At 36.1% G+C, this 27,791-nt stretch overlaps 1 protein-coding gene across 4 annotated transcripts in view; it reads right to left on the minus strand.

Moving 5' to 3' along the window:
- PAPOLA (poly(A) polymerase alpha) overlaps window positions 1-27,190 on the minus strand; it is a 42,817-nt gene extending 15,627 nt beyond the window's left edge. For 2 of the 4 annotated variants that reach the window (XM_071745661.1, XM_071745660.1), the window contains exons 1-12: window positions 26,875-27,188; window positions 17,225-17,395; window positions 16,546-16,612; window positions 15,116-15,197; window positions 14,516-14,625; window positions 12,852-12,905; window positions 10,181-10,292; window positions 8,942-9,031; window positions 8,714-8,852; window positions 7,187-7,259; window positions 5,555-5,675; window positions 4,533-4,617 (exon numbers count right to left, since the gene is read on the minus strand). In XM_071745661.1, coding sequence (XP_071601762.1) covers window positions 4,533-4,617; window positions 5,555-5,675; window positions 7,187-7,259; window positions 8,714-8,852; window positions 8,942-9,031; window positions 10,181-10,292; window positions 12,852-12,905; window positions 14,516-14,625; window positions 15,116-15,197; window positions 16,546-16,612; window positions 17,225-17,395; window positions 26,875-26,882 — 1,112 coding nt within the window. In that variant the 5' untranslated portion in view covers window positions 26,883-27,188. Of the gene's footprint in view, window positions 1-4,532; window positions 4,618-5,554; window positions 5,676-7,186; window positions 7,260-8,713; window positions 8,853-8,941; window positions 9,032-10,180; window positions 10,293-12,851; window positions 12,906-14,515; window positions 14,626-15,115; window positions 15,198-16,545; window positions 16,613-17,224; window positions 17,396-26,874 lie in introns of all 4 variants that reach the window. The other 2 variants (XM_071745664.1, XM_071745663.1) reach the window with 2 other exon arrangements.
- Window positions 27,191-27,791: the final 601 nt, after the last annotated feature.

Below are 27,791 nucleotides of genomic sequence, written 5' to 3' on the forward strand. Positions count from 1 at the left end.
ATTGCAAACTGGCTTAAGTATATACCTCATTATAAAATTAAGTACTGTTAAGTAAAAAAAGGGACTATGTTTCCCAGCAGTGTGACTAATGGACTTAAAACATTTCAGACTTTAGGGACATTTGCAACTACACATCAATACCAGCAACCTCAATAAAACGCTGGGAACATCGTACTAGTTGAAGAACAGAACAGAATTTTCAATACCTGAGATCAGAGTTTAACTGACTACTAGAGACTCCTTGCAAGTAAAAACAATTGTACGCAACCATCCATACTTATACCAGTATTCTTAGTCACAGTATTGTTTTTCAATAGTTAGAAGAGTGGTTAGCATGTATTCATTTGTTTGAAGTTAAAAATAACACCAGGTGTGGCTTAAAAGAATATTTAGATCTGCATTTTAGACTTGTCTGAAGACTTATCTGAAACTTCACAAGGAATGTTTCCTCTAATTCCTAAGTTCTCAATTATATTCCACGATAATCAGTGTCTATCCACTGTAAGTAAATTTCAAACAAACAGTATGCAACACAACAATGGTATTTTTAACAAAAAAGCTCAAGGACGGTGGAATGGAAGATGCCTACTTTTGAGCTGATGAGGGAACATTACACGTATACGATCACATTTTTCAGAATTTTACCTGGGAACTCTATTGTAACAAACTACATCCAACTTGGCATTACTTTATATTGATATGGCATATTTAGGTACCTTCACAGTAGGATTTAAACAGTGGGAATATGAGGAATTAGACCCTAGTATATATATCTCATAAAAGAAAATGGAAGTTCAATTATGGTGAAACTAAAAGCTTTCAATACGTTAATTGTAAATCAACAGTAAATCAAAATCAACAAATAGAATTCATAACTACTTGTTTCTGAACTCATCTTTAGGTGACAAGAGGAAAAAAAAAACTGAATTCAAGCAGCAAATGTCAATGAAATCAAGAGTACTGTAAAAGAGATTAGGAGAAACTTCTTCCCCTTCTGAACAGGGGATTTTACTGAATTTTTTTTCATTTGGCATTATCAACTGCCTCATACAAAAGTGGTATGGAGCTTTTCCTGTTACCTTATTGCAATTTTAATTACTTGTAGGACATCATGACTCAATCATTTACATTCCTAAAATATCTGAATTATTGCTTAGGAAAAAAAAAATTTAGAAGTATATTTTTTCCACAGTTAAATCTCTCTGGGAACACATTTCTGCCAACTCAAGCGTAACTAAGCAACGATATAGAAACCTTAAACAAACCTACAAGAAGAGAATTTAAGGGTCTTTTAACTCAAATTCTGTATGAGAAGTTGATTTCTAGTATCAATTACTTCTGAGAAGCGCTAGATAGGGCAACTATCATATTTAAGATTCCCACTTCATACCAACCACACACCCTTGCAAAATGTTTCATTAAGTAGGAAAGACAATAAGTTTTTTGTTGTTTTTAACCATACATGAACCGAAGGAGACAAATCTCAAATCTGCAAGTATCTGAAGAAACTAATTTTTTCAGTCCCTTATTAAAAGCAGCTCTTTGAAACAAAATTTCTGAAGAAAAACTAAAAATCATTTTAATTCTGCTATATAGAAGCCTCAACCAGCTGGCAGGCAGCTAGGAAAAAAAAAACCAAGAAAACTCAAGCTTTATTTGTGCAAGTAATTATCATTAGTTAGCTATTTCTGCTCAGGTTGTGTTAGCTGCTAGCTGAAAAAGAAAAGGAAAAGATGCAATTTCTCCCTCCCCAGCACAAGAGAGTGCTAAGGGCAATTTATCACTGGAAATCTGCTATTGCCATTTTCAGTAAAACAAATAGCACAAGCTTTAAAAATTAAGCTATATTTGGGAGTCTTGAGGTCTCACTGCTAGAATTCTACAAAGAAAGACAGATACCAGTTCCTCATTTATTTTATCACAAAGAATCCATCTAATTCAGAGGTATCCATTACTTCATTATACAGAAAAAAAACTATTCTGGTTAACTTTCTACCTCTCAAAGGCAAGTTTTAGATGTAGGGCATTATTGTGAAGTGGGGTTTACACTTACTGGTTTGTTTTTTTTTGGATACTGGCACCATTTCTCTCCCATTGTCTTCTAGTGGGGCCTATTATATTTTCATAAAAATAACCTAATCTACATACTACGGAATTGTCTTAAACCATTAATACCAGCTCCTACAAAAAAAACTAAGCATTTTTAAAAATCATACTACTTTCTGAAAAAACAAAACCAAAATTACCATGTTCAATTTTTATTTACTAAGCTGTCTGGGATTTACTTAAATTATCCAGTGCTTTAGCAGAGGCAAGCGTTCAAAGGACCTCTCAAAAAACATATCTTTATTTCTTTAGCAGGATATCTGTCTTTATAACCGAAACAGTACAGGAGACCTCGTGTTCTCTCTCTCATCACTGCAGTTTCCTCACAGTTTTAAGGTCTAGTAATTTCAGTCTCATTTAACACTTGATATTCATGTTACATCCACTTGAAATTATTCTCATAATTTCCCTGTAAAATACAGCAAGCGTATATTCTTCATCGTTGCTTCCTCCCATCTGAAAAATTTAAACCTACATGAAGGGCAGATATTACACTTACTGTAACTCACTAACTCCAAATATTGTTGCAATTTTAAAAATAAGAAAAATAAAGAACAAACTAAAACAGATTTCCTCCTTTTTCCTTTTTCTAATCTAGTCCTGTCATGCAGGTTACACAGCAGCCTCAAGATTTCCTTAGTCACCCATCACTGAAATTCTTTTTATTTTAAACACTGCTAACAAGTCAAAAAGTATTTACATTCAATATATATGTTTAGCAATTCATTGACACTGAGAATGATACAGATTACTAAGGCTACACTTTCAGGGAAGAAATGTTTTTAATGGCAAGTCTCAGAGCAAGGATCAGATCTTCTCTTATCTGGCAAAGCACTACATGCTGTTCTGAATTTCAGAAAGAACGGGTCAAGACATCTGTAATTTAAAGAGGAGTAAAGTGTGAAAAGGGGAAAAAAAATCCCAAAGCATCCAGCTTTCAGATGGAGCTTTGACCAACAGATGCACATTTACTGCATACTGATGACTGCATGTAATAATATTTTGTAAAGGTTATTAACCAAAGCTTTAAATTAACTTACTAAAGTAAATTTAAAAAAAATCTTGGGTAACTTCAACTAAAGCGGGCTCTGTAATATCATAACACAGTTTAAAAAAATAAAATAATTAAGGCAAAGACCTTTTGTGCAAAAAATACGAAACCTGGGTATTTAATGTTGACAAGAGAAGTTTTTACTGGCAATACTGATAAAGTGGGCTAAAAGCAGATACATGCAAAAAAAATATTAAATATGATTTGAAATAATACTAATTTAAGTTTCCTATTTTTTCCTAGTCTGGAAAAAAATAAAAGGTACCATGGATCTTACTAGCAATCTCTTCAGCAGAAACTGATTTGCTGCATCCCATTTTTAACTTCAGAAAGTAACAACTTTGCTCTGCTCTTAAATGTTTTCCATCTTAATCTCCAAGGTACAACATAAAAGCCAACCAAATGTTTTAAAGCTTTTATCATGCAAAAGGTATAGAAACAAAACACAGACACATTATGAAGGTCATCAGTCTCTTTTAATGGGGGAACTGTATATTTCAATGTTGTTTAGATTAATACATTACCAACCACCCACCCAACACAGAAACAAGTGTAAAATATTTGATACTGATTCAAGAAAAATGGGTCTCCCATTTCAACTCAGGGCAAAGAAGATGTAGTCCATATTTTAATAATCTGTATTTATTTAAAAAATACAACTTTCAGCAGGTCCATACACATTAAACAAGCTTTTGCCCCATAAGCATATTACTAGAAACCCTAAAAATGTGAAGTGTGAAATTCAGTATTTCCCTCAAACACAATACAAAATTAGAGAAGCTAGGTGTGAAAGGGTATTAATGAAGAGCTGAAAGTCTTAAGCTTCAATGAAAAATAAAAATCTAGTAATAACTAGTACATCTGGCAGTTAGTCAACACAATTGCAAAAATATCTTTTATTTTCGGAGTAGACTGTTGACTATATTGACAAAATAAAACACATTTTCAAGTATGTATGCATCTTAAATATTGACCTTCAGAATTAATTCTTTCAATGTCTTGTTTCCTGGGAGGCAAGACCCATTTTTTAGAATGCTGACACCACTAAAGAACATTTCTGTTAGTTAAGCCAGCTGATGCATCTTCAATTTTATGGGTAGCACACCAATCAGGTAGGTAACTGGTGATACTCTAAATATCTGGTCAAGGACTAACAGGTCTATGAAATACATGCTAAAGACAAAAAAGAACTATCTAAGGAAATGATAAATTTTCTGAAAGGACAACAGAGCATTCACTCACCCTCTATATAGAAAATCCTAAAAAATCATTTCAGAAGTCAAACATCTATTTTAAATCCTACGCTACAGAGAATCGCTAGGTATTATAAACTGATAAAAAATTAAAATATTCTGCCATGCCATAAAATACATACTTGTACTTTTGAAAGAAGTTTGGAGCTTCAAAAAGTTTGGACCACTCTGCCTTACTCAGCAAAATTTCATCTGTGATAGCAAGACCTAAATTATAAAAAAACATTTAAACTTTTTTATTTTAAATGGTTTAGTAGCCAGAGTAAAAACAGGTTATTAACTTAAGGTTACTACAAATTATTTCCCCCCTTCAAATTCAAAGGAATTTATCAGCAAGTTTTATATTCCAGTCATACCTTAAGTGGTCATTAGTTATGCAGTCATATTATTAACAACAACCTCAATAAAATAGTTTTAGAGATTTGGTTTTTTATTAGTAGACCCATTATTTCACATATTTTTGCTTCAAAGTGTAACACAGCTCAAGATCAATTTAATCTTTTCTTTACACCGGAGTAACTACTCAGTCCAAAGAAGAGAGGAGGTTTTTTTTCATTATGGTACTTGAATAATCTTTTATTCAAGGCATTGTATAAAAAGGCAAAGAAACAGTGAGACAATAAACTACTGCTCTGCCTGAGGATGCTACTGGTAGTTGGTCTCTGCATCAAGTCTATTCTTGATTTGACAATATGTTTTCTTATCTACTCTAATTATCCAAGTAGATTACTAAAATAAATCTAGAGGACTCATCTCTGAGTAAGGATATTGTCTTCTATTAGGCTAAGAAATGGCCATCAAGTGGGATTACCACACTTATCTTCTAGGTAGCAAGACACAATCTAAAGCCACTAAAATAACCAAACAAAAAATTGTATTGTACTTTTGCTTATTTGCAAAGCACAACACATTCTAATTAATCATCCCCAGTTTCTAAAAATGAAGGACAGTTCTGCAGAAGTCTCTACTGAATTTGGAACTTTAAGTCAGATACGGAAAACAGACCACATTCTACCTTCTCAGAAGAGTCTCACATCAAGATCTATTTAACACCCTCCTCCCCCCCTCAAAAAGTATACCCACAATGGAACTATTTAAAATCTGTCTGAATACATTTATATAGAGAGCATAAGGTAAAACTTACCTTGTTTAAATTCCTCAACCATGACCATCCGTGTGGAAACGGACACATTGTAGGTAGAGTTCTGCTGTGGGTATGCTGGTGTAATTATAGGCATAAGATGGTACCTATCACTGGGGTTTACCTATATATAACAACAGCCAATCAGTTTTCTTCAAGCATACACAGAAGTTAATAAATTTGGATGTTTCCCTTTACTACAACATTCTTAAATTCTAATAAATCTTAGTTTGCAGATCAAGTAAATTTACCAGCAGTTGAGAGAGAAGTTTAGAAAACAAGGACAACGCTTTCACAAAGGACCTTATTCTGAACTAGTGATGGGGGGGCTGTAACCTGTCAGCACACCAAGATCAAGGTGCGGGTATTTTTAAGTCCAGAAATAGCAACTGAACTGAATAATTTCTCTTTAATAGTAATTAGCTTGTGATAGCGTCAAAACAAGGATAACTTATCACCAACTGAGCACCTTCAGAAGAATGACTGCCTTCAGAACTTGCGAAAAATATTTTATCCTTTATTTTTGTGACACTACTGAAAATAACAAGCCAGCTTAAGACAACAGGCTCTAGGCAACCTGACAGAAGCATCACTTAACAGATCTTTTATTAAACAGCAAACAGGGAAACAAAAAAGAAGGGACAAAACACACACATGCAAAATACATTTTAAATAGCATTAGGGTGTCAATCTTGTAGATAGTAAGTTAAAGAAAAAACCCTGTCATTAGTTTCACCCACTTTGTTTAGCTACTACAACATGGACAATTCCTATCACACCCTGACCTCAAGCCTTTTACCTGTAACATTAAGATTTAATAATACTTTTTCAACTCTCTCACAGTATTTAAACATGGACTTCTGTCAACCCCAAAACAAGTTCTGAAGTGCAACAGAGCACACAACTCAACTTGTGGTGCTTACAGTATTCACCAAAAAGATTAGTTAAACCCTAACTTTTCTAAAATTGACAAAACAGCACTGAACACATTCAGGTTATGCCCTATGGAAACCTCAGAATGTGAACGGTGCATCTGCTGCAAGCTGTTTTATTGACTGCCTGAAGGACATTAGTGTCTGATGTCCTTAATATCAACTGCTACAATGACAGAAATCAAACACTACAAATGATACACAAAACAACTTCAGACTTCAAGTTTATGATGATCTTTCTCCCAAGATGAAAAGTAAAATTACTAAAACTATACAAAACCAAACCCATCCAGCTGTGATTACTGCACTGAAAGTAATTCAATACTCTTGCAAAACTAATAGGTTTTAAGTCAGAGGCAAACAGTTTTAGGATAAGGAGTTTTAAAAAAAAAAACATTTAGGACAAGCAGTTTTCAGTTTATTGCTTTAAGGAATATGCCTAATTACACTGAATATTTTTTAAGATCACTAATTGCAAAAGTTGGGAGGAAAAAGTACATTGTTCAGCAAATGTGCTTCAAGCGGTCAGTTTACAAAATTAGGCTTTGTTCCACAGTCAGGAAAACTAGAGGTTACTTATAAAGGGAGACATCATACCAAAATATGAAGTTTAATAAACCCAAAATAAAGCTCACCAAGGATTCTTTAAGCAAGTGAAGTTATTGTACAGTGTGACTTATAGGGGAAAAAATAATACACTAACCCTTGGATCCCATACAGGCAAATTAAGATTGCATTCTTCTGGCTGTTTCAATAGCACTGGATTTGGCCATTCCCTGTTCAAAAAGATTGTAGCACTGAATAAGACTATTAAATACAACCATGTATGTTCATCAAACAGTACTTTTGAATGCAATTCTTCTTAACTCTTCTCTCAAGGCACAGCATGATTTCCTCAAGACTAAGCTGGTCTAACTGGGGTTGTTTAAATTAACTATATTCCTGAACTACAATGCAGCTGTAATGAATTTCTCCTTGGCATCACAACAATTGATATACAATAGTCTTGGACCTTTATAACCACTGGTTTACGTAACTAAAGTAAACTCTTCAAACTTCTTCTTGAAACATATTGAACGAAGATAAATTTCTCTGTGAAGACTGACATTGGGTCCATCTTCAAGCTAGCTGTTTCATGGACAAACTACAAAGAAACAGCCAGCATGACTACAGTACTAAATATTAAAACAAAACTCTTGCTATCAAAAATTTTTCCAGAAACAACAGAACCATGATGAATGAAACACTAAAAAGAAAAGGCACACTTCAGTTCTTCAAGGCAACTATACTCCCATGAATAAAGTTATCTTCCCATAAAGAGCACAAGTCAGTCAATCTGTTGGTATTTGTTAAATGAATGGTTTTATGCTATGCACACATGAAACAGACAGTACCAATAAGAATATATTAATCAGAGCTTACAACCTACTTTCCTCTACTACCTTAGTGTGCCGAGATATTATTCAACACCAGGTACCTTAAAGAGGCCATAAAGCCTATGGATTCAAGACAGTGGAACTGCAAATTACCTTCCCTTTAAGAAGGAAAGGCATACTTGCACTAAAGCAACAATTTGGTACAATGATTCTTAAAATATGTCAGTGTCTCCTGAAGAATACACAGGTATCCAGACACACTTTTTCAAGAAGAGCATTCCTTTGCAATTTGCAAAGTACACATTTATCACATTAATTCTAAATTTCCCATTGCTCCCAGAGCCATTCAATCCATTTTCTAAGGTAACTAGCTCAACAGTATGAAACCACATGTAACTCCAACACACCTACCTCTCCACACTGACAAAATTAAAAACCACACTTTTGCCACCACTTCTCCTGAAATGCATTAAGCTATGTGCCTGAAACAGATACCGACATACTTCATAATTTGTTTTATTGTTATCGCAGTATCTGAACATTAAAAGACTTCAAAGTGTCTGGCCTTATTCTGCACTATATAAGTCTTTTATCAGAAGAGTTGCGTTGAGATACAACAAATACTTCAATTTTAATTCATAACCAGATGTTTTTGTTTTGGACACTTTAAGAACAAGACATGCTGGATGACTTACTGAAAATCTCAAGCTAAAAACTTTCTGGCAGCAAGAACAATACTTAACTACCATCTAAATCTGGCAACAGCTGTAAATGATAGCATAAAAACAGGACTAAAATTTAGTGTCTACAAATAGTTTTATTTTAGTGTAATCTAATTTTTTTAAAAAACATACCATTTAGAAAATACCAAGAAAAATTTATGTACAAGAGTTGATGCTATTGCATTTGGATAAAGCTGGCAAGTTCTTGCTACTAGCATAGCCCAGGAAACACCACCAAGGAAACCTAGTATATTGGAATAGATGTTGTGGCCTGTGGATTAAGAAGAGAAAAAAAGGAGAGTTATCAGTAACCGTAAGAGTTAACGAACAGTTCACAAATTTTGGAATAAAACTGCTTACGTTTTGCCCACAGTTTGATAGCTCTCAGTGTTAACCTGAAGTTGTCAATGTTTGGTACTAGATGCAGAATTTCATCGGTTACTCGGCAACCTGCCAAAAGAAAGAATCCATTACACCTGCTGCCTGCAAGGTTTTTTGCTGCTCCCCCCTCACCTTCAAAACAACCAACTCTTTAGATCAGCATATCAGAAACTCATTTTGTGTTTTGATCACTTTTGTTTGGGATTACAAAGCTTAACATTTTCCTTCCTTACTGTTTTACATCAGCACTGAGGAAGACAACTCGGGCACACAAAGCTGTATTTTTGAAGAGCTACTTGATTTTCTGTTATTAATGAACTGTACAGGCCATTTAAGAGAAAAGCAAATGTTAAATTTTGCTGTCACAGGACTACATGCAGTGTATCACAGAACATGCAGACAAATTTTAAAAAGCATGAGTCTCCATGGACCTACAGAAAACCTGCAAATCACAGGTCAAAGCTCTGAATTTATGAGAACAATTTATGATATATTACTGAATTTATCACTACTTCTATGGGATATTTTCAGGCTTAAGAATAACTTACAAATGACATTTACTTTTTTTTAAAATCAAGAATAAGTAGTTGTTCATATTTACTAAATAACTAGAGACTAGGATTTCCTTTCAAAGCAAGTAAAGGCCTAGTAAGAATTCTAGACACCATACAAATGTAAATTCCACAAAATAGTGCAAGTTCGTATGGTACTCTCAAATTATCAAGTTTTCAGCTCATAACAGAAGTCAGCAATACATCACATGCTCCTCTTCCACCCCACCAATTTGCATACTGGCTGAGGTCACTACTGGTATCATAGAAAATTAAGGGTTACATAAACTGGTAAGATACTAAGGACATGACATGAACTAATAGCATTTGGTATCCCTATTTTATCACTTAAGCAAGTTTGTTTATGCATATTAAAACACATCCAAATTAGAAAATGTGCACACTTAATAGAGGCAGACTATGCTCCACAAAAGTCTTGCAAGTCCCATTAATACCCAAGACAGAACCATTTACTACCCAATAAAAAAAAAAATTAAAATCTGGCCAACAAGAAACAACTCCTCTCTCCAAAAAGATACATAAAACATGACTTCCAGATACATATTTTCTGCATTTTTGCCTCAAGTCCACAAGTAATCTACTGTATCAAACCATATTAGGATACTTAATGAGAAATTTATATGTAAACTCTATTCTATATACATACCATTAAGACTTCGTATGCATCTAATGTCTAAATTTTTAAGTAGGCTATCGTCTCGTAGGTCTAAGTCCTCAGGAATAGTTTGCAGGGCTAATCTTGCAAACAAAATATCAATCTAAAAAAAAGAAAGATGTAAGATGTTAGAAAAGCGTTCTTCTGTAGAAACAATTTTATGAAATTAATTTTCACCATGTTACACTTAACAAGAACAGTAGTCTTCCAAGTACAAAGAATCCCTTTAAACAATACATGCTAACACCCTTCACAGACACTGCAACACTTCCTGTTGCTTCATTTATCTTATGGATACTTTTCCAAGAAGATAAAATACACATTAAAATCAATACAGAAACATCACACAAATAAATCATCTGGGGACAAGCACCACTTCCAGATCCAGAATAAAAAGTTCTGCTTGTCAGAGCAATTCTCAAAAGCATAGCCTAGTTTTAAAAGAAAGATTCTCAAAATTACAGAAAAAGTAGATGACCTTTCTCATCTACCTCTGTAGAGCATATGTGCAGCTACTTGCTTTTGTATAAGACCAGTATCTATGGAAAATCTACATACTGATTACAGAAAACAAGAAGTTTTGGAAATCCAGCAAGCTACTGAGCAACTGTATAAAGTTGTGTAACTTTTGAAATTATGTAATTTTTTTTTTTTTTTTTTTTTTGCTGTTACTTCTGCAATATCTTGTGGTAATTGTTTTTCAAGGTCAAGAACACCTAAGACACTATTCAGCACTGAACTAGAGCTTTACATTGTCCCACAGGCATTAAGGACATAACAAAGAGTAGAGAAGCCAGTTTGCTTTTCCAGACTTAAGCCAGTCTGTATGATGAGAATACAAAGTAACTCTGTAATACAAAAAGAAGTTTCTACTTAATTCAAAAGTACTGCTTTTCAAAAACCAGTTTTGAAAAAAGTTTGAAATTAACTTCAGCTTGAAGGTCCAGCATGTTTAAAGACTCAAAATTTCACTGACAATAAAAAGGATTTTTCAAATCAACAAACAGTCCTACGTTGGTGGTGCTCTGGGGGGTAGGAGGAAGGCAGGGGTTATCTTCAGGGAAAAAAAAAGAACCAAAGAAGGTGCCCATTAATTTTAGGCAAGAACATAAAACACGTGAAAGACCACAGAATTGTGGTCTAATAACACTTGTATATATAAAAACAGTGCTTATGATAGGTTAGTGTTCAAGACTAGAGAACTCTAATACACTGTCAGCAATATGAGTTAAGTCTCAGCCAAACATAAACCAGCAGTGCTCATAACAAATTAACTGTAATAGAGCAAGATACTACTGCTTTTATAGCAGAAAATCCTTTTATTCCCTAGTTGTATTTTAAATTTCATTACAAAAAAAAAAAAAGATGGGGGGAGGAAGGAACGGACTGGTTTGAATGTGATTGAAAAAAAATGAAAAACATACAAAAAACAAACTAACCAAAAGATGTTTATAGGAAGTTTCAATATTTAGGATGGATACCTAAGCTACATAAACAGAAAACAGAACCTCCAGATATATATTCCTAACACCCAACTGTATGTGAACAGTAATAAAATGGCCAACAAAGATGCAAAGTCACAGGCTAGCGATTTTGTTTTTCTCTCCATATCTCTCTCATTTGGAGAAAAACACATCTCTCTGAATAAGTGCCAACTAACAAAAATGTCAGTGAAAACACAAATAAGTAAAGCTGGATGCATGTGGGCAAGAGAAGTGGTTCATCTTCAACCATTGTAATTGTAAGGCAGAGATTTAACTCAGACCAGGAGAAAAGGATTTGTCCAGTTTTCTGTACATACTACGGCTCTTCAAATTACATCGTGTCAGAAGACTGGCATGGGATTTTTTTCCCCACTGTGAAGTACCCCTCTTGTACCCATCAGTTGACATATTTGACATAATCCAGCTACAATTCTGATGAACTGTATATATAAGCAGTTTATTTGTTTTTGTCTTATTGCCAAGAGAATAAGACAGGCTGACTATAAAGCAGTCCAGGAAAGGCTGACAGAGTATCTTTTGAAAAGCAGTGCTTCTGTTTTCTCAGCAGCTTCTCTCAAAGTAGTAAAAGACAAGTTAAGCAAGTTCATCCCTGCAAGACAGCTGATCCATAAGGCTACAGGCAGCAGCATTGTTTTGGTCATGTGTTTATAGACATCTGAAGAGATCAGGACAAAGAAGATACCCTGCTTGCCTTCAGCAGTACCCTCCTGACAACTGATCAAAGATCACACAACTTAATACAGTATAGAAGATACTGAAGCAAACCTGTGTTTAAGCTTTGGAAAGTTAATTGTTAGAAGAAAAAAACAAACCACTGTAACCACATTGTTTAGTAATATATTTTCTAATAGATGTTAAAAATTACTAGTGTCAACACCAGTACACTACAGGTCAGTAAACTAAATCAGGACAAGTTGGCAACAGTACCTAAAAAAGAAGAGGGAGTTACTCTACACACAGCTCTAAGTGCATCAAGAAAGACTTGTCTTAAAGCCCCACTTTAAATTACACAACTGAGGACTGCGGTCAGGAACTTGGGCATACTTAGCAGTCACTTTAATATCACTCACATTACTGAATACTACATGAGTATGAGATCTTGAAAACTCTCTTTTTTAACCATATTCTACTAATATAAAATAAAAGATGATTGTTACCTCTATTCCATCAAAACAAAGTTTAATAACTGGGACAAAAGCTTCTTCAACAGCCTGGAGGGGAAAAAAAGTTATATTTCATTTTCATTATTAGAAGAAAAATTACAAGCAATAGTTGGCAGGTCTAAACATTTCCATTTCAAGTTTATCTTTGTCAGCAATGTCTTTTTCCAACATAGTGTAACTATGCAGTCCAACCTGACCTAAACCATTTCCAAGTTACCAGTGCTGTCAAGAACTTGAGCATCTCTTCTCAATCTAGTCATTAATAAAGTACTTTGATAAGCATTATCCATGACAAAACTATGAAACATGATGTCAACTTTGCAATCAGCCAGGAGAAACACCTCCCTGAACTGAGCAGCTGAAATGAGGATGTGCTTTTACTAAAGCAGTGCTCTGCAAAGAATACTTCATACTTCTGAAGAAGAAAAGTTGGGAACTCTCAGAAGCTACACAGAATTCTAAGACTGTTCCAGTTCTTAACAGTACGAGAACAGACTACTGCTCTCTGCACTTCACCTTGGTTATCATTACTTTAACATCACTAGGTGGCAGGATGGACCCTATAGCAAAATAGAAAGTTCACCACTCAGACTCACTCACTAGAGCAATCACTGAAGACGGAAATGTACAAACTTTCTTAGACCTAGCTGGAATCTTGAAAAGTGTTACAACAATGACACTTAAAGCTTATTGACATCACTGTGGAGCTACAATGAGTAGCATCCACTGATCTACATTGCTGCTAAATCAACTACATTAGCTTGAGTTAGATACTTCATAGCAAAACTAATTGGAAATCTGAAAATCAGAATCCTTTTAGTGACAGGATGTGGATTTAGAGATCACTAAAAGTGTTCAGATAAGAAAGAATTTAGAGCAGTTGTTTCAGTGAATATAGTGTTATCACCAAATGTTTGCACTACCCTGGGAGTTAGCAACCAGGATGAACAGTTAGAAGAATGCTGCAGAGAAAGTTCCATTTATTTTGTGGGATCAAAAGTAAACCTAACAAAGTTTAAGACTAACAAGACTATCTTCATCTAAAAAAGACTATAAAAGACTACCTTCATTAAAAAAAAACCAAACCAAAACAAAAACCCCACGCCAGCTTGCAGCAGAAAAAATTTACTGAACCAACACCAAAAAGATTTATGCTAAATTCTAATCACTTCATGCTAAAAATCTTTTGCACAACACACTAAAAATATAATTTCCATTTACAAATGCACAGTTGACAGCCAATATAGGTTTAGTTACTGTCAACCACTGTAATTGTTTAAATAAGCATAAAATGATAAAAACAGCAGCATAACACTATACTCTAAAACTGTCATTAGAAATACATTTTTGTCCTGATCCTTTTCAAGCTCACATTCACATTTGCATCTTCCTGCTGATAGAGAGCAAGCAGATACACTAACACAGATGCTAGGAGATCACTCTGGCATCCAGAATTTTAAACAAGTATCAAGTAGGAACAGAGGATATTTGGACAAGTCACTGTATATTTTGACTACAGTGACAACTTACTACTAAAAATATACCCCAAGCCTTAATAGTGAAGTTATATTTATGTATTTAATGTATTGAATTAAGTGTTTCATTATTAACTTTTTGGCATGATCAGTTGACCTAGCTGTACCAGGCAGTTCACATACCCTCAGATCTTTTACTTCTTCTTGCTGTTTCAGTTTTTCATAAAATGATGTGAAAAAATCACTTCTTTCAACGTGTCTTGGTGCAACACACAGGGCATCAATATCAGCACCTGAAATTGTTTATTAGCACAAGGTAAGTTCCTCACACTTCACACATATGAAATGCCAGCAATAGCCGGAATTTTGTTTTTAAACTAAACATGAAAATTTTCATTTCTCTTCCTGTAGAATGGCTTCTCTTTAGGAACACTAAGTCAAACCAAATGAAAAAAATATTCATGGGCAATAAGCATACTGAAAAACACTCTTCTTTCAAATGTAGTACATTTGCAGTAATTTTCAAAGAACAAACCGTGAGAAGCCAAGTATGCATTCTATCTGTTTTTTATATAACTTCCAGGTTTTTTTGTTTCCAAACCCATGACAAAAACAAAGTAGGAACTTATTTCTTTGATTTAAAATGAAGACTGGAAATGGCTGACAAAAGGAACAGCTAACCACACCTCTAAATATAGCCAGTTTTTGTTACTTAAGCATGACATTTACAGAGACATCATCAGCTCAAATGTACAAGTTTTATTATAATAAATTAAATATTACCTTTTGTATGAACCCCTAATCTATAGGATCCAAATGTAAAAATTTTTCCTCCAACATTTTCTATTACAGACTGTGGAAGATTCTAAATGGAGCAAATAAAATCGGTTATTTTATACTGACAAGTTATAACAACAAACATTTTAAAACAGCAGGGAAAAAATACACAAAACTTGTTAAGGCACAGTTACTACTGAAATAATAATCTTAGGTTTTACAGAGAAGAGTGATGTATGTTTGCAACTTGAGAACCACTTTTAACTACATCACAAATTACTGCCTCAAATGCTTCAGCAGTTCTACACTTCAGGTGAAAGTTTTAAAATATTAAGGACATGAAACACATTTTGCTTAATACTCAGGAACTTTAAACTGACTCAGAAATTGATGATGGATTCGAATTTAGAACAGCAGAAAAATGATGTTTACAGTATCCGTGTTTATTTAATTACTTTCAGAGACACCGTTCTTTAAAGAAAAGTTTGAGTTTGGGGCAGGTATTTATGTTAGAATTGCTCAGGTACACATACTAAAGTTCTTTGATTTGTATCTTCAGACCCTTTGGAATCCATGGTACTATGGGTAAAGGCATTTACCCCTGCATAACAATATGCAATGTTTCAATCTAAAACCATACATTAATGGTTACATGGTAAAAGATATAAACAAATAAAAAATTATTTATTTTGCAACATATAATGGATAAACTTAAATAACTTTCAATCTTGGAACAGTCACAATACTTTCAACCATTTTGTTTTCAAGGACTAACACATATAAAACAGGATAATTCCTGCCCATCATCATGTTCCTGTATTAATTCCCATCTCATAGGAAAAGTATACAGAAGAAATACAACCCAAACATACTCAAAACAAAATAGCTTGAAAAATAGTTTTTACCCTTATAAAAGCAACCTCCATCTTTACATTTTTGCAAGTGTCTAATAATTCAGAAATAAAAAGGCGGGGGGGGGGGAGGTGCTATAACCTAGCTATAACACTACTATCATTCTTAGGAGTCTACAAAAGTAACATTACAGGACTGACACTAAAGAAAAAGACCACAGATCATAAAGCTGCAAGTCCATTTTATAATCAAGCACTGATTCACAAAGCCAAAAACTAAGCATGTAATTAATGTAATAGTATACAAATATATTCTGACAAAGGTCTAACTATATTTCTACCTAGAGAGAAGGAACAATTGAAAATTAGTACTACAGCTATCATGACTTTTTTCCAATATTTCAGTTTCTTTCTTTGACAAGGTTCTACTCTGAAGGGGTGATGCTGCCTGAAAACAAAAGAAACTTGGTTTTCAAATTTGATCCCCAAATCTAAGATTCATCCTGTTTAGACTGCACATCTTTTGGAATGATTTTCCTACAGCAATCTCAGCATGAGCAGGTTTTATGTAAAATAAATACATACCTTGCTTTCACTGATTTCTCGTATCCATTCCTTTACCAGGTTATTTAATTTTCCCAAAATTAGGATCCTATTAATAAAACAGCAAAAATCACAGTTCATAAACTTAGACCAAACAAACAGCACTTTAAGACCCTGATCATCATTACACAGCAAGTCAACTACAGTAACACTGCTGCTCTAATTACAGATCCTGTTATGTATATATACATACACACATACTACAACAGTCACTCTTAGAAAACTCTCACTGTTTTTTGCCCTTTAAAGATATTCAAGGGTTTGAAACTAAGAAAAACTCAAGCATGCAAGCCCTAAACACATTTCAGGTAGACAAATTTTATTCACTTTCAACATAAAATCCTAATTTATACAAATATATGCACCTAAAAACAGTGAGAAGCATTACTGACAGCAAAAAATTTTTGAAAGCTTAATAAGTATAGGGGCCACTACAAAGCAGTTATGAAGGGAAAACAAGCACACCAGCCTCTTGAAATTTAAGATGCATTTAAATTCCTTTGTTCTAAGACATTCCTCTTAAGGTGAGGAAAATAAACTTAGAATTCCACTAGGTTTTTTGTAAAAAATTTGAAGAACAAAATCATTCTAGGGGTTCAATAGTCAACTATATGAACCTTGAAACAGAAGAACACCAGTGCTAGAGGGAACATTTACTCACCTGCGTTGCAGTTCTTCTTCCTCTTCAAATACACCATAAGGTTTTAGGGTTTCGATTAATTTCTGGGTAAGCATGCTGTCAAACTCCTTGGGGGCAGCTAAACTGATAGGTGAGGTAATGCCATAATGCTTCTGTAGTTGCTGTGTTTGTGATCCCTGGGTTGTAATGGGACTAATAAAAGCAATTAGATAAAGTTACTGACACACAAAAAAAACATTGTAAAATATTTTTTCTCTGATATCAGAGTAGCAGGCAAGAGACACATTGAAAGGAAACAAAAGGTAAGCCTACTGTTAGCATTTACATCCCAGGTCAGTATGTGCTAAATGTGGTATTAAGGACAAAAAAGAATTATGTTTCTCCAACCAGTGACTGCAGGATTACAAGTTGTTATGGAGCATGACCTTTTATACCAGCTGAATTCACATACTCAAAACATTCACATAAAAGGCTTCTGAGCCCATGAGCATCATACAGTTAGCTTTAAGTTGACTTCTCTGCTGGCCAGCATAACTGGATGCTTAGACAAGCAACACCAGATCAATCCATTTTGGCAATATTACATAGAGAGCATTGCTCTATTAGGGAGGTGGGGGGCGGAAGATTGGAGGGTTGTGCTAGACTTTGCCTAGCACAAAGTACCTAAGATCCAAGCAGTACTCTTCTATGCATTCCTCAGGACATTTTACTTCATACAATGTTTTCTCTTAATAGTAAAAGTAAGGGTTAGGTAAACCTAACCCACTGCAATGGGTTAAATCTGGAAGAACCTAGTTCACTAGCAAACAGCCCAACTACAAGCCCTCATAGCATCCTTGTCTTGCCCTTTTCAAACTACAGATATATATGGGACCAATCCTCAAGCAGAAGGATGACACTCTCAAATGAATCCCTGATATTTCAACATCACAAGAAAGAATAAGAGACCATACTTAAGAACTTCAGCAAAATTATCATACTGTGAGAACTATAAAAGATTTCCCAGATGACAACAGCAACACTGTTTTTCGTAATGGGCATGTATTTGTGACTTTCACATTTTAACACAGCATTACTTCCCAAAGTGTTTGGGCTCTTAAGGTTAGTTAATTTTAAATGTTTCAAAACTAAACTTGGTCTTATGTAACATAAAATTGTTTGGATTCAGTGACTTTCTGCATGCTACACCCTTATAGCTAAAACTTTTTTTAATACAAGCAACAACAAGTAGCTATTTAAAAAAAAAAAAAAAAAATCAAACATATTCAGTATTAATAAATTATGCATTTTAACATTTAAGACAGCCAAATTTTAAGAACAGTTAATCTTGCTCATCATAAACTCCATAGGTTTAAGAAAACCCCACTACTTAAATCTGTATTAAGTAAGGTCTAAAGGTTACTTGCAGCATTAAATACTAGTTTTATATTGACATATAATTTCCCTCTAAATTATGACTGTTCTTCCCCCCATCTCTGATTTTTGAAAAATACCTATCATTGTTATAAAGCATACTGAAAAGCTTATTTTCTGTAACCAACTTGTTACTTAAGAAACATTGTAGGGACCAACAAAAGCCTCTCATCAAAATGCACATGTCAGAAAAAGTGGCTGTTAGATCAACAGCTATTCTAAAGGCCTTATCAAGTATTACAGCAAGTATTACCTGAAAGTTGACACTTGTGCAGAAGTGTACTATCTGAATTATTTTCTTACTACATAAGATTACATCCTTTCTAACGTATAAAGGAACATTTTGTTTAATACCAAATGTACAACTGGTATTTGTAATTCAGATTATGCACTGATGTATTTTTTTTCCCTGAATTCAAACATTCACTCTACTGAAGCAAAAGCTTTATATATAATCAGTATGGTCTCCTTCAACTTTGAGAGATAAACTTTAAAATAAGCTATCAGCTTGAAATTTTGACATGGAGGTGTCTCTTTTCTTTAAAGTCCTATTCTTGGCAAGCATAACACTCCCCTGTATATTGTTGTATTATTGGTTCTTTGTGTTTATGTGTATTATATATTATAACATAATATATACAAAATGAGCAAAATTTCCAGGCTAAGTACATATTATGTAGGAAAAAACCTACAGCACAACTTCACTTTTGTAACCTGTTGTCATCAACAGCATAATTTCTTATTAAAATAAATATTTTAGGAATGTCAACAGGAATAGTAGTTTCAGCTAAACAGCTGCTACTAAAAAAAGCTCCTGGAAATCAAAAGGCCTCAGTACACAAACATCCTTTGCATATTGTGAATATTTTTACTTATACCACAAAGCAAGTGGTTAAACTTGAAATGCAACCTCTCCCCTTATGCCAACTGTTAATTTGAAACAATAAATTTGATTTTTAATTTAAAATCTTGCAATATATTTATATATAAAAAAAAGGTAAATGTCACTCAGAACCAGATTCTGTGAAGCAAACTCCTGAGTTCAGGAATACTGATGGAGCCCTCTGTCTTCTGCCTGCTTTTAAGAACCATGCTTCACCAATTTGAGAACTGACAAATTAAAAATAGTGCTTCACCTTGCCCCCCAAATTACTGCACCTAAAACCCAACCAAGCATCAGATTGCTTCTATGACCTGGGTTACAGCATAAGTCTTGCAGCAGAACGTGGCTTTGGAACTGTTAACTAGAACAACAGCTCTAAACAATGTTAAAATAATCACCTGGTCTACATCTTTGGGAATTATTATATAAAAACACTTTTTGGAGTTACTGCTTTTGTATTTCTGTACTTCATAAGAGTGAAATAAGGATGCTTTCTAACAAGATAGGACCATCCTACACACATTTCACCTGCATTCAAAGGTAATGGAGTTAATAAGAACACTTGAATTGAAATGCACTCCTAAATTCTCAGCATAGTTGCCTTTTAGAAAATTTGACAACTCCAAAAGATATAATGAAGCTTACATTTAACTATATTAATACTGAAGAGAATATAGGTTAATTCCAGCTATAAATATTTAAATTGAAGGTCAACTGTTTATACTTGCTGACTTAAGCCTATTCTAAGGTTTAACCAGCACACCAAAAGATGTCAGGAAAGTGCCTTCATAAAACAATAAAAAAGATGCTTAAATATGGTTGAAGTTTGTTAAAATAATTTAAGGACACAATTTATTACTAGTGCAAGTTCATGCATGTTCATTCATTTAAACTACACCAAGCCATGAAAGTTACCATATAACCTCTCCTTATCCCCTACCTTCTGCAAGACCAAGAATCTTCAAGTAAAGCATTTTCTAGTTGCTTTTTAACTATAAAAAGCTCATTTTCTAACTTTAATGTTGTATTTATATGTTACATTTCAGCCAAAAAATGCTAATTATCATCACTCCTAGCTTTTACTTTTACTTTTTCCTAAACCATGAAGATCACATTCTGGTCCATTATGTCCCCTGTTGAAAAGACAGATGGACACTCCTAGTTTTTACCTGTGACATGTCATCATTTGTGACATTTGGAATCACTTAGTTTAAACTATCAAATTTATTCAAAGCGAAAGGACAGGAAAGTATCAACACTAACTTTCTACCTGAAAGAATCAAGGAAGTAAGGCCTTGAGAGGAGTGGTGGTAGTATGTCAAATCTGCTAGTCATTCAAGTTAAGCATTAACAAAAATCAAAGAGTACTGAACGTCAGCATAAAGTCCCACTGCAGCTACTCAACTGTGGCAATGGCAGAGACAAATTTGGCAGACCTTGTCAAGGTCTGATATTCAACTCAAAGCATGTTTAGGGCTTGTCATTTTTTGTTTTGGTTTGTTGGTTTTTTAAAGAAAAATTACATATATTGATATTGCCAAAAAAAAAGATAGAGTTATTTGCTTATCTGCTTCTTATTAACCACATACACGCATGCAGATCTTGTCATTTCTCTGCTATGAATATGAGGTACCTGTCAATTGTACAACTATGAAACAATGCTGCAGAAAATTATGTAGAATTAAATTTAACATGCTATTGCTGTCGCTCTGGTTTGACCTGAATTTTTGAAGATCATATGCTGACAGCTTAAACCATCTACAAATCGGGCAACAGCTACAGTGGTTTGATTTTCAAGTATTTTGATCCAATATTTCATATCTGGATATGAATTACTCATACCTCAGAGAAATGTACATGTATTTTTACCACATATAAAAACAAACACACACAAAGTTCTAGTCTCTGTTGGTGATGGCTGAACAGTTAAATAACTTCCTTCAGAACCCAATGTTTTGGTAGGCAGTATCTTCATATAGTGTAATCAGTAATTACTGAATCAGAAAGAGTAAACCCTGGTAGTAAGGCCATTGAAAATTACTTTACAACAGAGTGCAGAAGTGGGAGAGAGAAGAACAGAAAACGTAAGGCAAATAAAACTAGAGCAAATAAAGTTTACAAGAGGCTCTACATATTCCAGAGCTGTACACCTTTTAACTCCTTCAAATGGAAGTGACTACACATTTTGCTAAGGGGGTGGGAGGTTAGATTGTGTGTGAAAGGAAAAGCTTCCAATGCACCCTCTAAAGATCAGGTACACCCCGAACACATCAATCTAAACTGAAAATAGAATAAAGGTATACTCATATAATAGTGCCTCATACATAACTAAAAGTTGGATACCAATTCAAAGTACTGTACAATTGTCTCCTTTCACAACACTGGAACTTTTCACCCTCCTCAGAAGAAACAAGTATCCTGTCACAAACTTTTTTCAAGGATGCTCTTTATTTAACCCTCCTCCTAGCCTCACCTGAAAACTCCTGTCATTCTCTGTGCTTTTTCACCTTCACTCCCAGGATTCTACTGCTGTTCTGCTGGTAGTATTTTCCTTGTAATTCGAGTCAAGATTTTATGATTATTGCAAACAATCAGTTGCAATCAGCACTGTAGTATCTAAACATCATACTCCTGAAACTTAGGATGTTTCACAGAAATAAAGGCAACACAAACCACTGAAATCTTAAAACCAGATGCTATAATGTTTAATAATAATTCGAATGCCACAAATTTAAAACTCATTTTTGATCCACCCCAAAAGAGATTTAGGCACTCAAGATAAAACTCATTTAAAATGTGAGTCAAGTGCATGCAAAAATCCCCTCCAGGTTTTGGCTATCAAGCCTTGGTTTTGCTAGAAATCATATAACCCTCTTCATATATCCCTATAAATCAGCTTTTTTCCACTATAAGGTCACCACTGGCAAAGTAAGAGAAACCATGGGCTGTTGTGTCTTCAAATAGTGCCAATAACCCATGCAGTGTTGTTAACTTTTGACTTTTAACCTCATAGAATGCCAGGTTGGAAGAGACCTAGAGGATCACCTGGTCCTACTTCAGCCAGGACTTTTGGCTCATTAAGTCTTGCCTTGAGATACCAATACATGACTTAAAGAATCTCAAGTACTATCATATCTCCTCTATTTGCCTCTTCCATCTCAGTAAAATTCAGTCTCTCTCATTTACTGATGTAAGACACTGAAGCCAGATTCCTGAAGCAGTATCACTCATCACACCATCTGGTCAGTTGAAGATAAAGGCACATAGCTCAAGCTTCACTGCATCAGTGAAGTGTTTTGCGGGGTTCTGCTTATTTTAAAGACTCCTACAAGGACTGACTTGAGAAATTCCAGATAAAACTTTTTGGCTTAATGCTATCACTCTACACAATACTTCAGAAATCTAGACAGGAAATCATAATGAAGTTTGTTCAATTCAGTTGCTGGGACACTTATGCTTTAAATGGTTAAGATGACCCAGCTGTAGTTCCCTAGGAGAAGTTTTAACATGTAGTAGAAAATTGCTGGATCATTCAGACCACAACTTAAGATCTCTACTGTCAGTATGATACATTCAAAATACCTGAAAACAAATCTGAACATGAGTATTGAAGAAACAGACCTATGGAAGAAGAGACTAACCCAGAAAACAACTAAGAACATTCATACATATTCTGTTAACATTTGACTAAGTCCTGAGTTCTCTCTCTCATTCTTCTACATGGAAGAATAGTGAAGGCAGTGTGCACAGACACACGTTCATCCCCAATATTCTTAGCAACAACACAATTTCAGAAAAAGTTTCTCAAGTTTAAACAACAGAAATTTCTACTGAACTTTGCAGGCACCACTTGAACCAAAAAATAAGGTTTATTGCTATTCTGGATTTAAAAAAAAAAAAATCCAGAAGGTAGCCACTTAAAAAATTCAGAAATGTTGAATCAGAAGATATCAGGAAGTTTCAAAACCAAGAACTAGGAATCCCATTAAATGTTTCACTGTAAGAGATTTATTTGCCTCAGCAGTCAAACTTGCTCAACTCAAAATAACTGGGCCTCCAAGTTCTGTGCATTACCCCTGTGTTAACAGATACAAACTGGGTTTTTTGGAGTGACATTAGAAGACCAAAAGGTATTGCAAAAACACATATACTTGCTATCCAGTTCCTCTGTACTACATCTAGCAAATAAATCCTCAGAATACATTTTTATATTAAATTCTGCTTGACTAATAAAGTTATTATTTTAAATTAAAGCAACAAATTCTTCTTAAGTAGGTCCAGTCCTTTGCAAAGTTAGGAAAAAATTTATTTTTTCCACAACACAATCTCTAAAAACCTGATCTCTCTCCTCAGAAACATACTACTTACCTACTTCCAATCATTGCAAGACATTTTAAACATAGTTCTGTACTTCTGGCATACAAGTTGACAGTTGTTAATTAAAAGTCAATAAAACAATGACTTTGCATAAGTCTGAAGCAAAGTGCAGCAAAAGAAGTCTTATTTCAGAACAGAGAATAACCTTGGCTGTCTACAATAAAGACTGGGGAAAAAAATCACTAGTGATACTCCAAGACTCTAATATGGAAGTTACCAATTCCAACAATAGCTAAGATTTTTAGCACTTATGGCACTTCTAAGTGCACAGATGCTATGAACATTTCCACTGCTGGTTTTTAGAAAAAAATAAGTCTTTTGTAATGATTCCAGCAGATACAGCTTTTTTTGTTGTATTTTTTTTAAGTGTAATACTATCAGTAGCTTCAGAAACACATGGCATTGTTTCTCTATCTAAAGTCACAAAGGCCTGGGTTACATAAAAAGGTATCACCAACTCACAGAAACGTAACTGCTGCTTCACAGTCAGTGGCCTTTCTGTGTGACACCAAGCCCCAATTCAAACATGCTTAGTGCTTCGTGAGCTCCATTTCTCCCTAGCATCTTACACTTCAGAAAATGCACAGGATAAAGTATTCTATGTGAGCTATCAGCATCACCAAGACCAGATTTTGCTCTTTTACTGATGTGCCTTATCTTGTAAAGTTTGTTTTTATAGTCTTACACCATACTAAGAAAATTATGCATAGATATACATTGCAGACTCTACAATGCCTTACACCTCTTGAGGACTCTAAACTAAGCCTTCCCAAGTAACAAAGATGCCAGATGACAGCCTCTGCTTGTATAGGAATCAGCTCCACCAACTGTAAACACCACCCTAAAAAATGAAGCTTAAACCCAAAAGGTCAAGAAAAAAAAAATAAAAATTTAGTATATTGTTTGTCATCTTGAAAGTCTGGCAGTGACATAGGGTTGTTTTACTCTCACTCAAAAAGACTATCATCCAAAAGCATGAAAGAAAGCATCAAGTGAAAAAACAAAATATAGAAAAGAAACTTAAAGCTTTTTTTTCTGTAAAATTAAGAGGTATAATTTTATAAATTCAAGAATTAGCATTATTAACATTACTAGCACTACTAGCACTACCATGTTCCTTTTGAAGTCTTGACTGAATACAAATTCAATCATTCCAAACATGATAAAAGAAAAAATGCCATCTGAGTTTTATTTTTCCTAACCAAAAATAAACCTCAGTACTGTGAAGCTGCAAAGTAATGTTTATACTGAAAAAAGCAATCTATTAGCAAAAAAATAACTTATTATTTAAGAGTTTCTAGTTAAAGTATAATGAACAACACTAAGAAAAACTATCAAGTCACTCCACACTTGTCAGAGTTCAGAATTGCTATTATTACAATTTGTAAAAGCAGCCTAAACCTTAAAATGCTGTTAGTAAGTATTTGGAACATAGATAGTAAAAAAACAGGCAAAATAAACACTCCCATTTCCCTGAATCCAAAAGGCCAGCCAACTTCAAAGTTGGTTTATGGTAATTTTTCATTGCCACAAAGAACATGTGCAAAAATTACTTATAATGCCACTGCAGCCTGATTACACAAGCATCAGGAATTAATTGGCATAACCATTTTCCCTTCTGCATTCTCCCAGTGTTTTTTCTGTCATAAACTCTTTCCGTTTTGTTTGGTGTTCTCTAACCCACAACTAACTTACTAATATTTTGGACTAAAACAGGCACGGCAGGCAAGCACAGTTACATTTCTCATAAACTTTACACATTGAACACAATAGTGAATAACCCCAAACACTAACCGAGAAACAACAGTGAATAATGCCAAATAATAATTATGAAACAATACTGGATAATCCCAAATTATTTTTATTTATCTTTCAGTAGAAAAAGCACACATACAAAAAACCCACCACCAAAAAAAAAAAAAAAAACCCCACAAAAAAACTAATAAAAAAATCCGAACCTAGCATACAAACACGCCTTTTCTTACAAGCTACTTGACCTCCTGATTCTCTCGACTTACATCGGATAAAAAAATTAAAAAATTATGCGCTACGGAACTGAGGAGCAGGAAGTTTTGTTGTCTCAACCCGGAGCCGTCAATACGTCAGCGAGGTGAAAAAAAAAAAAAGAAAAAAATTCAGGGGGTGGGGTGTTGGAATTTGGGGAAGAAACTGGGATAGAATTATGTCCCATTTCGTTATTCATGACTACAAGACCAGGGTTGCAGCACAGCAGGTCCGAAGCACCAGGCTCACGCTTTCGGTGAGAAAGCCCCCGGGCTCCCGGGTAAAGAATGGCGGGGCAGGGGGAACACCGCGGCTGCCACTGCCGGGCAGGGGGCGCTGCCTGCGGGGGCGCCCGCTCGGCCCCCGGGCGCCTCGCACCCACCCGGGAGCGGGTGAGCCGAGTACAGGCGAGGAGCCTGGGAGAACCGGCGCCCCTGCCCCTCCTGACTCCGGAATGAGGGAAAACCGCTCGCGCGGCCACAGGGCGAGAGGCTTTGTAGGGGCTCCTGACAGAAAAAGAGCTTCACCGTTCGCGGCCGGGGTGAAAAAAGGATAAATATGCGGCGCTTTGCCACTTCGTGCCGCCTGCCTCGGGAGCGGGGTCGAAGACACCGCAGGCATCCGCCCCGCGGCTGCCCGGTGCCTCACGGCTGCCGCTGTAAGATCGAAAAGGAGAAGACGACGACAACACACAAGCCACATCAGCCTCTCCTTCGAGACTCATAACGACGGACTGGACAAGAAAGCAAGCAAGCAGCTTCTCGCGGGCTGGGCGGCGAGCCGCGGATCCACGGCCCCTCACACTGCGGCACCGGAAGAGCCCAGGACCGGAGGCCGGGAAAGAAGGGGGGGGGGGAGGTGGAGGAGGGCCGGGGAAGGGCGAGAGGCAGAGGAAAGGACCCGAGCGGGCAGGGAGCGTAGGGCACTACGGGGAGAACGCTGAGGGCCGGCAAAACGCAGGCCTTTAAGACACTTCGCGAGCTTTCTAACTTACAACGGCATCGTCTCTCCGGCCCCTCCTCCTCCTCCTCCGCCGCCGCCGCCACCACCACCACCGCGTCGTCCCCTTCTCCCTCCTCCTCTTCTTCGTCCTCCCCCACCACTTTCGCCTCCGGACCGGTCACTTGTCCCGCCAAGAAGCGGGAATCGTGACCATGGTACGGGCCGGGGTCAGGCCTTAGAAAGAGGAGAAATCCGTTCGCTAGGCCCGGCCGCCGCCGCTTCACTTTCCTCTTCCCCTCCGGCCTTCTAACATGGCGCCCAGACGCTACCACAGCGGCGTTCTAGACCGGGGTGGGCCTGACGCACCGGCGCGGCCACCCCCGCACGCAGCTCACGCTAGCGCGCCCGCGCATGCTCACACTGCCGCCGTGCCGAAGGGCATCCTGGGGGCTGTAGTTCCTAGGGGGCTGCGGGCAGCAGTTTGAAAACAAAGCGCTAACGGCTGCGAGGCGGCGCCTGGGCCTGGCCCTGCCGGGTTCATTCCAGGAGAGGCCGGAGGCGACCGGGGCGTCCCGGCGGGGGCGGTGGAGCAGGGCCTGACGGGGAGGGGACGTGGCTTGGGGCTATCGTGAAGGATTCGGCGCGCCTGGCGGTGTGCCTGAGTATCGGGAGCGTTCCGAGCGAAGGAAAGCGCGGCGTTGGAAACTTGGAAATTGCCATGGAAACTAAGGAGGCCGGATCGCCCGTTCATTGCCCCATGAGCCGCACAAACGGTCGTGAAATGGGGGTATCAGCCGAGGTCCCGCTCTCTGTGCCCCTGGAAAGGAAAGGTTTCATTTCAAAGCCGGCTCTGTGCGCATCTCGTGTTACCTTTGTCGGGTTTATTTTGTTTTCTGTGCCCCGCACGGAACATAAAGAGCCTTTTCTATGTTTCTGAAAACTCTACCTGTAATAGGCAGCATAACTTTA

The sequence above is a fragment of the Heliangelus exortis genome, chromosome 5, assembly GCF_036169615.1.
Source record: "Heliangelus exortis chromosome 5, bHelExo1.hap1, whole genome shotgun sequence".
Lineage (NCBI taxonomy): Eukaryota > Metazoa > Chordata > Aves > Apodiformes > Trochilidae > Heliangelus > Heliangelus exortis.